At 33.7% G+C, this 16,000-nt stretch overlaps 3 protein-coding genes across 5 annotated transcripts; 2 read left to right on the forward strand and 1 right to left on the reverse strand.

Annotated features, from left to right (window-relative positions):
- Positions 1 to 3,575: 3,575 nt before the first annotated feature.
- On the forward strand, positions 3,576 to 4,497 carry LOC119637893 (SAGA-associated factor 11 homolog). Its single transcript, XM_038034333.1, has one exon. The coding sequence runs from the start codon at positions 3,670 to 3,672 to the stop codon at positions 4,390 to 4,392; it is 723 nt and encodes a 240-aa protein (XP_037890261.1). The 5' UTR covers positions 3,576 to 3,669; the 3' UTR covers positions 4,393 to 4,497.
- Positions 4,498 to 6,042: 1,545 nt separating this feature from the next.
- On the reverse strand, positions 6,043 to 11,010 carry LOC119637814 (cilia- and flagella-associated protein 45). Of its 3 annotated transcripts, XM_038034148.1 has the most exons (3): positions 10,152 to 10,321; positions 9,934 to 10,067; positions 6,043 to 7,808 (listed from the first exon to the last, which is right to left on the reverse strand). In XM_038034148.1, exon 3 carries the CDS (start codon positions 7,802 to 7,804, stop codon positions 6,221 to 6,223), a length of 1,584 nt encoding a protein of 527 aa, XP_037890076.1. In that variant the 5' UTR covers positions 7,805 to 7,808; positions 9,934 to 10,067; positions 10,152 to 10,321; the 3' UTR covers positions 6,043 to 6,220. The 3 variants fall into 3 exon arrangements, with proteins under 3 accessions (XP_037890076.1, XP_037890077.1, XP_037890078.1); XM_038034149.1 differs by lacking the exons at positions 9,934 to 10,067; positions 10,152 to 10,321 and adding an exon at positions 10,491 to 11,010; XM_038034150.1 differs by lacking the exon at positions 10,152 to 10,321 and having other exon boundaries at positions 9,934 to 10,138.
- A 126-nt stretch (positions 11,011 to 11,136) lies between these two features.
- On the forward strand, positions 11,137 to 15,995 carry LOC119637815 (gram-negative bacteria-binding protein 1-like). The gene is made up of 5 exons (XM_038034151.1): positions 11,137 to 11,379; positions 11,450 to 12,044; positions 15,133 to 15,299; positions 15,360 to 15,742; positions 15,800 to 15,995. Exons 1-5 carry the CDS (start codon positions 11,244 to 11,246, stop codon positions 15,980 to 15,982), a joined length of 1,464 nt encoding a protein of 487 aa, XP_037890079.1. The 5' UTR covers positions 11,137 to 11,243; the 3' UTR covers positions 15,983 to 15,995.
- The last annotated feature ends 5 nt before the right edge of the window (positions 15,996 to 16,000 follow it).

Genomic DNA, 16,000 nt, shown 5'->3' on the forward strand with positions numbered 1-16,000 from the left:
TCTTTAATTCTATTTATTTATTCTTCCAAATCTTTTTCGTCCCCTTATTAACAGTTTAGCCCGACGGAAAGTATTCACAGTGCATAACACCGTGATCGAATCGAAGAAAATTGGGAGTTGGGCGACATTTTTTCCGTCTTGGCTCAACTTTTATACAATATTCGTTCGACTGATTTGTTGTTTCCGAATCGTGTTCATAAATCCAAGTCTCGTCTTTCGTAATACTGCGATTCATGACCATTTTGCATATTTTATGTTCAACGATACACATAGTAAAAATCGGGAAAAATATTTTTGTATCGTACAAAACCAAGCACAGCTGAAACACTAGTGATGTGAAATTTGACACATATATCTATTACAGTTCTATCGGTTTAAGAAAAATAAGTTTTTAATATTCGATATGCCCAATATGTCTTGAATATTGGAATTTTTTCTATAGTTGAAGCACTCAGAAAAAGGCTTTAAAGGTCACATAAATTAGATTTATTCCTAAGTAAGACACAGTTCAAGTCAACAATCTTGCTCATCACAGATAATCTGTCGGTGGCAATACTTATCCAAAACCTACCACTTAATTTCAATCGGAGTACTATTAATAAAATAAACATAAGCACACTTACGGAGATAAGACTTACTATATATTTTTAATGTACCGAAGCATTAACCCAGCGGTCAAATTGCAAGCTTTCGAACCATTAATTATTGACCGCAGATGGGAAAAGTTGGCCTTTAAAGATACATGCAAAAAAAACTTATAAGAGAAATTTGACGACAGAAGTCGTACTACCACTCATAATCCTTGCATATTAATTCCAATGTTATTGCACCACTACCCCAAAAACAACATCGAAAAAATGAAGATCAAAATATTTGCAAAAATTCACCTGGATCAAGCTTTTGCAACACACTAATTGATCCTTAACAAATATACTCCTACTCCGTAACTTCACAGCCGAGCTGTTCCTATGCCGGCTATATATAGATGCAAGTTTCATATGTTAAAGAGGACATATATATTTCTAATATATTGACGAAACTCCTGTGGGCGTTACGACTAAAGTACAGATTTTAATTCAAGGTGTTGAGTTCGACCAGAATTGCACCAAATTTCTTCATGTTTACAATATCTTCTTGAACAAAGTCGGGAATTACATAAATGTATGAAAATTGAGAAATTGCAAATGAAATATAATGTAGGAACATATTTCTGCAATATAAAACATAATAGGAAAACAGAATTTAATAAAAACGATAAATCAGTGAAAATATTTCTCCAGCTATAGGAATATGTGTATAGTATGGTCGGTGCACACATAACATGGTTAATTCGGACCGTTCTATATCGAAATTGTGTTATACGAAACTTATTCATTCAAACTACAGAATAATTGAATTTAAACTTAGATGTAGTATAGTCAAGGCAATATGTATCGTGTTATATCGAAAAAGAAGTATTAAGATGCAGCATTTTATGATGTAAAAAAAAAAAAAGAAATGAAAAATTTCAAAATATATAGTCAAAAATAATAATGAGTCACAAAAATAATTCTCATCAGAAATGATAAGTAATGTATTTTTTTTTTGTCAAAGTTGGTCGAAATTCGCTTTATTAACGATAAAATAACAATAAAAATAAAAAGCAATCGAGAAAAAGTCCAGCGGAATACATATTTGATTTTTTGAAATTAAATAATCGGAAATTTTGTACCGTGTTGTGTACCGTGTACCGTTTCGAAATCGTGTTTGACGAGTACCGTATTATACGACATACCTCGGTACAGCTTTTTCAAATAGAAATGTAATGTTGTAAAATGTTCACCACAGACGAAGGAATATTGAATATAATATTGTTTATGTTCAATACATACAATTCATTAAGCAAGCGCACATACAGCACGCACAAGTATTCGCATTATGGTGCTGCCACACGAACGTATGCATTTATTTAATACATTTTATTACCTCATATTTACATCTCAAGCCTACATATGCTTCTGGGGTCTGACCACTTTTTCAAATGCATAATGTTGAAAGAGTTTTGTACCGACATTGGAACAAGTCATGAAAAATTCCAAGATGCTGTAGGAATGCATCCACAAACGTTTAATTTTTTTAGACAATCTTTGTCGTTTATTTCAGCTTTGTCTCACATGTGTGTATTTCTCCATATTTAATTGCTCACGCTTAGATTATAATTTATTACATATTTGGCTTACAGTGATAATTCATCTAAATATTTCTCTCGTTCATTTAAAAATGATATTTCAACTGTGCGAAAGATCATTTATCGAATATTCGAAATAAGATGGAAAAGTTTAGTAGATGCGGACGTGGCATGCTTCTCAATAAGCAGGTGCGAATAAACGAACATAGGGAAAGAAATAGCTACGGATTTTAGGGGCAGGTGGAGCTCTACATTGCTGCATTAGATAGCATCTATTCTTTTCTCTTCTGGTATACATACTCTTTTCTCCCTCTCTCTCTCTATATCTTTTTCTACAATAACATATAAATATAAAGGCTGATGCTAACAAATAAATAAAAACTCTTCTAATATATTTCCTATATAAAGAAGGAAATAGCAAAAAATTTTTTGGAAACGATTATAAGTGGAATTGATAGTTTAACATAAGCTACGGGAATACCCTCATTGTTTTGTCAGTGCTAGGGTAAAAATAAAAACAGACTGGGTTCCGTAAAACGTGTTTATTGGCCTAAGGAAAGACTTGTCACACATTACAGTAAATTGAAATAAATAAATAATTGAAAATTTCATTTCAAAAAAATAAAAGAGCACCAAAAGTTGACAAAGCTAATATTAAAAGAAATAATTGAGATGGTTGAAAGGATCTATAAAAATGAAAGAAAAAAAATTCAAAATCGATATGAAAATAAAAAAATTTGGATTTACTATTAAGAAAAAAAAATTGAAATTTATGTATTTATTTAACTCGATTTAATATGGTTGCCACCTTTTTTTTTTCTAAACTGTTATTAAATGTCATTATCATATTTACGTAAGTCACACAAGTTCCATTTAGCCTATAAATGTTATCACCTATGATTTATGCACGTTGAAATGTCAATTGTTTAAGTTTAAATAATTTTTTTTTTTTGGTTGCTTGATTTTTTATTTCGCTCTTCTTCGTTGCGTTTGTTTGAATTTATTTTGTTAGTTACACTCGGACGATATATAGCACGAATGGTTTGTTGAATTCGTTGGGAATATAACCAGTAAATAACTTATGCCGATTAGAAAGCGATCGTATTCAATCATCTACAACCTATTTTAAAAAAATACAATCTGAATATAAAGTAAGACAAATAACTTTTAAAATTTAAACAAATTTTCTTTACTTCTTCTACCTTTTTCCTTTTTGCTTACCTGCAAACCATATGGTTTGCTAATCCCCCGACAATGCCTCGTCAAAACTTGAAAATCTATGAAATCCTATCTACTTGAAATCCTTGTTTTTCATTTGAATGCTCAATATACGCGCATGGTTTTTTTTTGCGCTGCGCTTAAATCTGCAGAGTTTCCAAACTTATGCACTTTTTTCCACGAAAATATCTTATTTCCTTTTAAAAATACGGCAAATATGGCAATATCATATCGTAAGTCTACCTAAGATATAGTTTTTGCGAAAGCATTTGTGGAAGAAAGAGATGTCAGCCGGCGCTCCTAGCAATAATGTTACTGCATCTTCCAATAATAGTGGAAGCAAAAACTCGACGACAACTCTTTCAACGTCTACTACCAAAGTTCCTGTTAACGACAAGACTAATAATAACAATGCCAATACCACTACCGCTGCCGGCAATACGAATAACAACACCACCACGGCAGCTGTACTCAAGTCATATCACGAAATTATTAAAGATCCAAAGTCCTTAGATGAGGCTGCCAATTACATGTACCAGTCTATACTAGATGATGCTATTATCGGCGTGTTCTTGGAGATACATCATTTGCGTAAGACTGGCAATTTAGCTGCGCTGGATGGCGTGGCTACCGAGGATGAAGCTGATTCATCGTCGTTACGCATTGTTGATATGCCCAATTATGATATATTTGGTATTTCCACTGCTAAGAAGCCTATGGACTGCGCCTGCCCCAACTGTGATAGGCCCGTGTCGGCAGCACGGTTCGCTCCACATTTAGAGAAGTGCATGGGCATGGGACGAATATCGTCGCGTATAGCCAGTCGGCGTTTAGCTACAAAGGAGAGTAATAGCGCCAGTTCCTCATCTTCTTCATCGTATCTGCAAACTAATGCCGGAACAGACGATGAAGACGACGTCGATTGGTCATCAGAAAAACGTCGTAAAAAGACTGGTCAGACATCACGTAACAACGGTTCCAAAAAAAACAATGGCAAATCATTTTAAAGTATGGGCTGGTTTTGTCTCTGGCTTTCCATCTTACTGATTAGTTTTAGAATTAAATTTTTTCTCTTATTTAGGCTTTTAATGGGCTTTTTTTTAAAATTACAAATTGAAGCTGCCGTTGAGTATAAATAAATAAATGTGTGTGCATGTGTGTATTTATGAACATGATGATCGCTAATGTACATAAATTTAAGAACAAAATTCCTTTTTTTATTTATATGCATATATAATAAACATATGGAATTCGATGCCGTATTATATTCTTAAGTTTTTTACTCTTATTATAAGCGTATATAACATGTACGGTAATTAAAAAGAAAGTGAGAAAGTTAAATTCGAGGGGGCCGAATCTCGCATGCCCACCAATATGCTTTTCGCATTCTATTCTCCAAGTTCTTTTATTTGATACCCTTTATTGCTGATATTATTAAGAAAAAATTAATTGCCATGTCTACTGTATACATTTTATAATTAACCCATTTTTGGGCAGATAATATATCTTCATTTGTGTTTGCCTTATGTTAACTAAGCATAAAAGCTTGAAAAAGTGAAGAAAATTGAATTTCATTACTCGTAACTTTGCGTGAACATGGCCGATTGTTTCCATTTTTGGACGGAGGAGTAAAGTATTTCTTGAAGTAAATATGGAAAATTTCAGCCTTCTTACTTTAATTATTGCCGAGTAATAGGCAAAAATCCAAAAATTTTTGTTAAAGAAACGGAGTTGCGTTTAGTTTACGCTTCACTGCTTGCATCTGCTTTGACCAATATGGCCCATTTTCAATACCAACCAGCCTAGCGAAACTTCCAATGTTTTTGCCAAATTTGAAGTCGACAGCTTCAACAGCGCTCGTTTAGCCTTCATATTTTTGTAAGAATGGAAAAAGAATAATATGAGGAAAATTTCTTTAACATTTCTTTTTTCCAAAAACTGTTCACCTAGAAGTTTTTAAAAAAGTATTGAAGAATAAATTGAAAAGAATTCAATAACATAGAGGATATCGACAAAATTACAACAAAATACAATTCATAATTTCATCCCCATTAAGAATATATTTACTTTGTAGGACCTCTGAAACTTCCTTTTGGGTGTTACATACATTATTGAAAAAAACAAAATGAGTATATTTGCATCTTACAGTGGTTGGTATAATAATAGTTTGGCAAACTTACTTTCCTTACGGAGAAAGAATAAATAATCGATCGCTTTACAACCAAATGATATTCAAAAGCGGCTTTAGTTCAGAAACAGAAAATTTATTTTATATAAAATAAAAGAATGGATGTGAACATTTTCACTGAGAGAGAGCACAACGCACAAACGTATTTTCTCGGTTTAGAACACACGCCTTTAGTTTTTGTGTTTGCTCATTAATTAAATCAATATCCGTAAATAGTCAAAATTTCATACTTAAGAAAAGTTAGTGCAATAATGATTCGATGCTATTACTAGATTTATATAGATAATAAAATTAAATGCCATTATTTTTTTTTTTGTAGGTCATAAGGTCAAATGAAATTGAACAATGATGAGTAGAGAATACAATGACATAGAGAGAGAGAGAGAGAGAGAGAGAGAGAAAGAGAAAGAGAGAGATCATTCGGGCGCAATCAAAGTAAAGTTGCAATACATGAGAAATTAATACAATTTCTGTCAGCAGGTAGCTCCGTTAACTACAGAAATTGTGCATTTCCCTTTTTTTTAATTATGCAAAAAATGCTTGTTGCCTCGTTCTAATTCGCCCTCCTTATGATTACTAATTATTTAAAAAATAATAATTCTTAGTTGAAAATAATAATTACCATACTTAATCAAATATTAATTTATCTATTTTGTCAGCTTCTGGCGTTGGGTATTGGTAATCCGCTGTAACTGCGTTTCTACATCTTTGATATACTTCTCGGGTAGACAAGCATCACGCATAGCTGCTAATTTAGCATTGATGACGGCCTTAATGTTGGCATCACGTTGTCGTTCACGTTCACGCCAAGCTGAAGCTTCGCTACGTTCTAAGTCCAGCAATCGTCGTCGCTCCATTTCTTTATCACCCATTTGCCGTATTATATCTGTTCGATAACAATTGCGTTTCCGTTGCCTTTCTATGTCGAGTTTCCGGTCTTCTTCCTCCTCTTTCTTTAAACGTTCAACTAATACATTAAAATCTTGTTCGGCACGAGCAATTTGAAGTGCTTGCCGATGCTTAGTTTCTTGCAGTTGATGTTCGCGGGCATCGCTTAATTCTTTTTCGATTTGTCGTTTTTTCATTGCGGCTTCCTTTTCTTTTTGACGGTATTCTCTCTCTAAATGTTCCCTTTGTCTAAGATAGGTAATCTCGTCACGTTGTGAACGCGACTCAAGTGCTTTTTGAGCCAAATTAAAAAGGCGCTGATGTTTGCGATCATGTTCTTGTTTCTGCAATTTTTTTTCGTGGGCTAAAGACCGCAACCGCTCATCCTTTTCCCGCATATAGGCCGCTATTTTCATTTCTGTAGTTCTCTCTTGCTCACATAACATACGTTTGAAAACGTTAGACATTTCCACCACTTGGGCCAATTCGTCGCGAAATTTCAAACGCCTCTCTTTAGATAATTGTTGTTGCCGCTCTTCGTCACGTTTAAAAGCTTCGTTGATTTCACGCAGCATTTTTGCCTCTTTTTCTATGCGTTCAGCCTCAAGGAAACGTTGATTTTCCCGTTCAAGTAATTGCTTCTTTATTTCTTCTGCGTATTTTTGTTTTGCCTCTTGTTTCTTATCGAATTGATCATCTTCGGCATTGAGTGATTTCATAGCTCTTTCTATGACCTGTTGCTCTAAACGTATTTCTTCTCTTCGTAGCTCTTTAAATAATTTACTCTTTTCTTGAATTTGGGCATCGCGGACCGCGTGGCATTTGGCGTCGAGTATAATGCGATTTACCTTTTTCACCTCTTCTTCTTGTTCGTGTTTAGCTAGAAAAGCTTTTTCTAAAACCTGCAATTTACCTTGAACCTGCTCTCCTTTCTGGACCAAAGCAATTTCTTCAGCCTTCTTTTTGCGAGCATCGTCGATTTTCTTGAAACGTTCTCGAGTCCGTTCAGCTTCTTCTTCCAATCGCTTCATTTCCTTCTCCTTTTTCATTAAATCGTCTAGGCGATCCTCTAATGTGACAACCTTCGAAGCGCCTTTTAATCGTTCCAGTTCTTTGCGTGGTAGTTGTACTTTACGCGGAACGCTTACACGTACTTCTCTAGGCAGAAGAGATTGCGTGTAAAACACATTATGACATTTAAGCTGCTGACTGGGCTTCTTGCAGACATATTTCGGCACATTAATATCAGAGACGCTGCGCTCGGCTGTCTTTGCACGACCGACCGGTTCTTGTTCTTGTATGTGTTTCTGTACACGCCTAGGGCATGCTGAAAAGCACGGCATTGTGCTTCGTCGATTAATGTTATGGAAATTCGGAAAAGAATCAGAAATATAAAAATATATGTTTCTGTTTTTTAATATATATACACGTGTGTATATATAAATATGTAAATTTATTAAAATATATATATATATATATATATATAAATACAAATAAATCAATATATATATATATATATATATATATATATATCAGGGATTAGCTTTGAAAAAATAAATCTCTTCGCTTCGATAAAGACTTCGGCTCAGACACACAGAACTTCGAATTAAAAAATCGTTCGAGAGCACAACATTTTTTTGATTAACAAAATGCCATATACCGTAAACGTACCAACATATCAGGTAAGGAAAATATATCAATTGTTTTGAGCTACTCCATAACAAAATATAGTTACATGGAAACATGCATGTTTTAGCAACAAATTTTTGCAAGAAATAAGCGTTGCTATAGGGAAATGAATTAACGGATTCGAGACAATTGATTGGTGAGGAAAAACACGAGAGGGTAATTTATTTTCAGTGAAAAATATGGAAACAAAAACTGAAATTGTACATTTGCAATTAAAATACTAGGATCAAAGTTATGTGAGAAACAATCAAAACATACGGCTGAAGACAGCACCCCGTTAATATTTTACTTCTCATGGTCAAATTACCAGTCGAGTGTTTTAAAAATTCTCTGAACAGTAATTATTTAATATTCGAAGTTAATTCTAGCGTTTCACAAAACACTAAGTTATTCGAATTTTTGAGATAAACCGACGATAAATTTTATCTTAAATTTTCCTTTTTTCAATTAATTATCATAGTTTGTTACATGTTATTTTTTTCTTGTTCGCTTTGCTTTATTATCGCTATAGGGTGTCCCACATTTTGCGCAAAATTTAAACTACCGCCAATTGTGCGGTGAAGTGTTGGCAACCCAAAAAAAAGACAGTTGAACAGCTGACACTTTGGGGTTAGAAAAATGGAGGATTACGCGAGGGAGCAACGTGTTGATGAATAATATTTCAGAAATGGAAAAGAATTGGCGTACATAGTTCGCTACTTCTTATTGTCATTTGTTTCGTGGACTATTCACTTTTCGAATGTTGCTTAGCTGTTTTCATCTCAACCAGAGCCGCTACAGATTGAGATGGGGAGGTGGTGCAAGATAAACAAGATAAACATATCATCTTCCCTCTTCGATCGAATTTTCCACAGGAGTGTCCCAGGCAAGGGCTTTGCAAATTAAACGGCCCTAACCAGTATTTTACTTCAGGTAAGTAAAATGTCGTTAATAGGAAGGTTGTTCCATAACAGTTTTGACTTCTTAAAGAAGGGGGAAACCAATGCGTTTTTGCAGATTGACACGCAACCTTTTATTTTATTGTGGCAGGATTTGTAAATTATGCGCAGGGTTCAGTTAAAATCTGTTCATATCAATTTACCTCTAAAATTGCTGTCAAGTAATTATAACCCCAGATCGTCCTCCCGGTGGTAATAATTGTAATGAGTGATTAATGTAGAGTTCAACAATGACCACCCTCTTAATACTCATATATGCAATGTTGTTGTTTACCAAGGCTGTAGGTTCGTCTATTTTGTGGTTTCGAAAGTAAACATAAATAAAACACACATCCGGTTGAAATTTTGATCATATATTTTTCCAATATATATTTTGGACCTTGTCGTTACTTGTCGATTACAACACATACAGAGTTATAAAGCGTAAAGGAATTGTTACAGTTTAACAATGAACCCACCGTTATGTATTACCCTAAATAAGGATTATTGCCTCTTTCCTGTAAAAAAAACCTATCTAGTGTTCTCAAAACGCTTGTTCGTACAAAAATAACTTTTGGATGTGATTTGTGAACCGAAAATGTTATTTTTAAACACAAACGTGGCATTGTGGTTACAATCAATGGAGAACGCCAGAGAAAGATGGTAAGTGATTCTTTGTGGCACGAGTTAGATGATTTCGACTTGGACAATATGTGATTTCAACAAAGTGGTGCAACATGTTATATATTTTGTGACGAAATCAGTTTATGGGAGGAAAAGTTCAATGATCGTGTAATTTTCAAAAATACCTACGTGAGCTCGCCAACGAAATCATGCGATGGATATAACACTATTGGACTTTTTACCTCGGAGTTACGTATTGGTTTACTCGAATAAATCATGGATTCTATGACTCTTATGCAGTATTAGGGAGAGCTTGCTGCTGGAGAAGGCAATGATCACTTCCGCGGCCTCTACTGTACAATCGTTTTGATTTAAGCTAATATAACAAATTATAAAGTTGTTTTATAATTATAGTCGTTCAAGAATATATATATACATATTGTACTATACCAATACGTACTTAATATTGAAATTTGTATCTTCTTTGTTATAATAGCAAACAGTTTCTGTTCGAATTAGGGCCATTCAGAACTTCGTATGATCCACTAAGAATGCTTGTGCTAACAATTACCTTAACTTCTAAGCTCATGTCTCTGCAAACGCTTAAAGCAACGTACTTACTATAATTCGAACCCTCAACTTAGCCAACCTTAAAACCCGAATGCCAAGCGTACTTGTCATAAACGCATTGAATAGATTGTTGTAAAGTATTGAGAATAGGGTGCATAGTTTTAAATTATTGTGGACGAAAAATGAATAGTTCGACTAATTCGATAATTGGTATGTTTTTTTAACTTACCTCAAGAGGCAGCAAGAAAAAAATAATTTGGAAATTAAGTTTGCACTTTCGAGATCGTATTTGCAATTTAAGAGATTTAAGAGAGGCAAATAGAAACAATTCCTTTATTCACATTGATTAAGACTATATTCATTCTACAGACCCTTTCACACAAATTTTTATGCTTTACGAGCATGCGACAAAACTAATGTAATGTTCTTTGTCGTCGATTACAGAAAATCCAACATATTAGTTTTTCAATCTTGATACTTTCGAGTAATAATGTAAAGTAAAATACAGAGTAATGAAAGTGACACGCGAAATCTGCTGAAAAATGAATTTGCTTGAGTTCCAGTGTTCAATACTCTCAATGAAATGCGGTAAAAACGTCCTCTTCTTTCTTAGAACATAGCATGTGAGAAATGAGAATAAGAGTTTTGTTATTTAGGGAAAAACCACTTTTTATGGTTTCTCATAACTTGTTTGATAACGTTAGAAATGTTTACCTATCTCTAGTCATCAGAATGCGATTAAAAAGCATTGCAATCAAATTGCCTCTCCATATGGGTCAACGGGGGGATTCCCTGTAGTCAGCAATTACATTAATTTCGCAAAAATTCTTATATACTTGTGAAAATCAATCAAACTTAAGAAAATTCTCTTCAGTTGCTGAATAACTGACAAACGCGTAGCATTTGCAGTCAGTTGATTGAAATTCTTATATTCGCTTTTATTTTTATTTAATTTTTCTCTCATTAATAATCTAATTGCAATATGAACTGGTTTGTAAAGTTGTTGCTGTTGTTACTTTCTTTGTATAATGTAATCTTTTCGGGCCACTGTCAAGGTTTCACTATCAAAGATGTAAACGTGCATTTATTAGAAGACAGCTTCCGCGTTTCATTGCCTGGTAAATTATTGAACAACACCAACGCCCTTGCTTTTTAAAAGTAATTAATGTGTCATTGAATGAATTACAGATGAGCCAGGTATCAAATTTGTTGGTTTTAATGTCAATGTTAATCGAGAATTTAAAAATTTCGAGGCTGGCCAGTATACAGCGGGTGTTCTCGCGGCCGCAAATGATGCGTGGGGGTTCGAAGTTAAACGCAAACTGCGGAACAATGATGTTGTCCATGTTTGGGTCGGTGTACAGTTTGAAAATCTTATTTATCGCAACCGTATCAGCCCTATTTATATAATTAACGGGCAAGCATCATCCCTACCTCCTGAGATGGAGCAATTGCAAACTACTAGCAGTACACGATCACCGCCCCCATCGCCGCCAAAACCGCCATCGGCAACTCAAAACAAAAATCAAGGCTGCCAACCTACCATTACAGAACTTCCCGTTACCAAAAAAAATTTGTGCCGTGATGATTTAATATTTGAGGATAATTTTGATGTACTACTCTATAATAATTGGAATCCCGAGGTGCGAATGCCTCGTGAGGCTGATGATTCAGAGTTTGTGATTTACAATAACTCTTTCGTAATTGATTCCGGTATATTAAAGATTACGGCACGTCTTAATCCGGCCGATATACGGAACGGTGCCATCGATTTGGAAGAAAGGTAAGAGCTAATAATAGAAATTTTTTAAAAAAGCCCTGATCTCACGAAATGTATTAAGTAATTCAAAGTACGTAATAGGAAATTATAAAATATATGCACCGATTCTCGTATGTTTGTTAGCATGCATCCCACTCTTCCCTCTTTACGTCCAATAAAAGTCATTGCCATACTCACCTTTTTCAATTACGTTTACAGACGGTTCGTCATTTTTGTAAATAATTAATTTTTTGCTTAATTCTTTGTTTTAAATACAAAAATGGTATTTTGCGAATTAATTTTCTTGATCGAATCGTAATGATGAGAAATGTCTGCTGGATTTTTAAATAATATATATACAAATATATTATTTACAATAATATTATACGCATATATTATACGCATATACATAAACACTTTTTAGTATTCTTGATGTACTTGTAATCTAATGATATTGTAAATACGAAAAGAACAAATGTCTACTTCCATCCAATTTCAATGTTCGTCCTTGCAAAAAGCGGCTCTTATATAACTGACCCAAAATGGTTCACTATCTTCCACAAGTCACCAAGCATTGGAGCCCGTCAAAAATATATAGAGTGAATTGAATTGGGTGAAAATACTCAATCCTTCCGTCTAAAATCTGAAGAGCAGATTATAAGAGGAATGGAGTAAGATGACTGTTTCTCACATAAGAAAAATTATAAAAAATAGCTCAAAACTTTTAAATGACGTTGTTAAATAAAAAGAATACGCCACCAAATATTAATTCTTAATAATATGCTGCTTTTTATCTTCCTCTCCCTCTTATATGGGAAAAATCCAATATTAATGACGCTATGTTTTTTTGAGTTGCTGAAGTTATTTAATTTTCTTGTCTACTGAAATTATGTTTCGATCGTTTCTTTTATTTTTAAATCTGTATTTCCCAGTTGTATAAACTAATAAAATAAATTTTGACGTTTGGACTAATGACTAGGTTTAACAAACGCTTATTTTTTGTCGTGCGAAAAAATCCAATGTTAATGAGATTCATTCACGTTTTTCTCGTGGTCTTGACAATAGAATTCAATACTTCGGTTATCTAGAAATTTTCGCATAATATTAAAAACCGACAAATGAAACGAAGAGGTCATATTCAAGAGCGAATTCTTCTTCTCGTTTGCTAAAATTTAAGTGAAAGAAAAAGTTTAGTTTAGGTTTTACCGAATATTTTAATACATACCGCTGACTTTTATTAGAAGCAATCTTAAGAAAGAGACTTGTAATGATTCTACCGCGTCTATATGGTTAGAATATAGTGACACTAAATCCACTAAATTCGATATAATTTACTATGAAATAATCTTTTATTTTTTTCGAAATATGCCCATTTGCAATCTATTTACAATTAAATATTTAGCAAATTAATTATCGGCTTAGATTTCAACGAAATTAACAAATACATACTAGTTCAATTTTTGACTTCAGTATACATTTGAGTATACATTAAGATTATCAGTAATGTATCTATATGAAAGGGAAATCTAACATGTGGTGTCTTTCCAGTCTTCTGGTTTCATAAGTACCATTTAATAAATTTACGGCTAAAGTATGGTGCAACCTTAATCTGTCTAAGCAATTACTGCTAAAGCGTTTTATTGCATCATATGTAAAAAGTGACTGCTCACAGATCGAACAGCATTTATGCTTAGTTATAAGGTTTCAGACTGATAACTCTGAAATATTTCTGCGTTAGAATTGCTGAATGTCCCCTATAACTGGATCGCATGCGTCCTTCATACTGGCTTTATAATGGAATAGATAATATTTGAAATCATAATTACACTTTACAACACTTATGGTACAAGGTGTATTAAGTTTGTGCGGCCAGATGTAACATGCAGAAGATCTTAAAATAGACTTACTTGTCTGTTCGTCTAATGTGTGCTAATGTAAATTTGTGTTGAAGCTACAGGCCGCAACCTTCGAGATATTTTGTGAAATTTAGTACATGGACCTGCTATGACCATAGGACGAATGCTATTGAAAATGGTTTGGATCGGTCCGCTTTTTCGGCTTCACTGCACATATAACGCCCTATTTTGAAAAGACGTTATATGGGAAAGAATTGAAATTTTCAAAAAAATTTCCTAACAAAACTCAAGCTGTAATAGTATTTGGACACTCTTAATTGATATGAAAAATTGATTCGGCTAAGGAAATTTTTTGAACCCTCTCTCATATAACCGTTAATACGAAAACTGATTATTTGTACAGTAAAAAAGAATAATTTTGAATATTTCATTGTGAAAATTAGTAAATAATAGTAATCAACCTTAGAAATGAACCTTACCACGTTTCGACCACGTACGCCTATATTTTGAATACCAATACTCGGCCTTGCCCGAATTCTTAACTACATTTATATAATTTGGAATCTTTAATTTTTTTATTATTTATTCGATTTTTGCAATTTTGGTAAATCCGTGAAAGAGAGAGAAGCAAAGGCAGAAGTTCGAATAATAATAATTGTGGTGCAAACAAAGAACTTCATGCTCGCATTGAAAATTTCTTACGCAAGGCAGCGAATGTTATGTTGTTGATTTACTGACTTGCAAAAGAAGAAGACATAATTTGAAATCATTAAAAGTGCGATACACTCTGTTTTCCTCATTATATGCGGTTCTTCTAGAATTGCGTGTCAATACTGTAGTCTCGAAAAAGTACAATTATTTTTTTTACTATACAACTTAATTAGTTTCGTATTAAAGATTAGAAGATAAATTTTGAATATAGTTTACTTCTGTAGACGTATAGAATTGGTTAGATCGGTTCAGTTATTCACGCTAAACAGGTCAAGAGTCTCAGCGAATTCCTAACCTAATACTATATTTGTAGAGTGTAATATGCAAAAAAAAAAAATAAATAAAATATATTGCGTTCGCATCTTAGCAATGGGTCCAAAGTTATTGCCAAAAGTGTTGTAAAATTTGCGTTGGTTTCTCCAGTTATTCTACCAAAATCTTCCTTTCAAAGAATATGAAAAAATTGGAGCGTATCCTTTCAAGAGAAACAAGTATGGAAAATTGTTTTTTAAAAATTAAATTTATTTCTATATACTTTTTTTCAGATGTACTGGCAGTTTGACTCATAAAGAGTGCGCTACTGCCAACAGATTTCGCAGCATTTTACCGCCTGTAATTTCTGGACGTATAAATACAAAAAATAATTTTTATTTTAAATATGGGCGCGTTGAGATAAGAGCCAAAGTTCCACTAGGTGATTGGCTATATCCACGTAAGTTAAGTCAGCCTGCTTTTGGAAACAATTACGTCTCTTAATTTTCCAATATTTCAGTGCTATTACTGGAGCCAAATAATGTTGAATACAACATGCACTACGATTATGGCCAAATGCGCATTGCCTTTACTCGCGGTAATCGCGAATTACAATGGCATGGTTCTGATATTGGCAATGCGCGTTTATATGGCGGAGTGGTGTTAACAGAAGCTATTGAATTTCGGCACCAATCTATGGTTAATGTCGCTATCAACACCATTACTGATCGGCAACAAAATTTCGGCGGAGCTTTCCATATTTATTCCTTGACTTGGACTCCTGATGAGTTGATATTAAATGTAGACGGACATGAGTATGGAAGAGTGGAATGCAATTTTTCGCCTATCTATAATAAATCGATATGGAAGAGGGGTGCAAAAAATGCCCCCCTTGACAAATTCGTATGTTTAAATATTTGAAAACAAGAACTATTTGTTAAAGAATAACTGTATGTTTAGTTCTACATAACGTTGGGCTTGGGTGCTGGTGGCCATGGTGATTTTCCTAATGATGTGCAGAAACCCTGGCAAAATACTGCACCATTAGCACAATTAAAATTCTGGGAACAAAGAGGTGAATGGATACCTACTTGGTCTCATCCTATTTTGGAGGTGGATTATGTTAGAGTTTATGCGGTATGACAAATTTGTTTAATTTAT

The sequence above is a fragment of the Glossina fuscipes genome, unplaced genomic scaffold (genome assembly GCF_014805625.2).
Source record: "Glossina fuscipes isolate IAEA_lab_2018 unplaced genomic scaffold, Yale_Gfus_2 61, whole genome shotgun sequence".
Taxonomy (NCBI): Eukaryota; Metazoa; Arthropoda; class Insecta; order Diptera; family Glossinidae; genus Glossina; species Glossina fuscipes.

What these genes read in the sequence shown, in the direction of transcription:
- LOC119637893 (XM_038034333.1), top strand. Translation starts at nt 3,670, where the DNA reads ATGTCAGCCGGCGCTCCTAGCAATAATGTTACTGCATCTTCCAATAAT.
- LOC119637814 (XM_038034149.1), bottom strand. Translation starts at nt 7,804, where the DNA reads ATGCCGTGCTTTTCAGCATGCCCTAGGCGTGTACAGAAACACATACAA.
- LOC119637815 (XM_038034151.1), top strand. Translation starts at nt 11,244, where the DNA reads ATGAACTGGTTTGTAAAGTTGTTGCTGTTGTTACTTTCTTTGTATAAT. An exon ending in GCCATCGATTTGGAAGAAAG is followed by an intron (nt 12,045 to 15,132) that starts GTAAGAGCTAAT and finishes ACTTTTTTTCAG; the next exon opens with ATGTACTGGCAGTTTGACTC. An exon ending in AGGTGATTGGCTATATCCAC is followed by an intron (nt 15,300 to 15,359) that starts GTAAGTTAAGTC and finishes CCAATATTTCAG; the next exon opens with TGCTATTACTGGAGCCAAAT.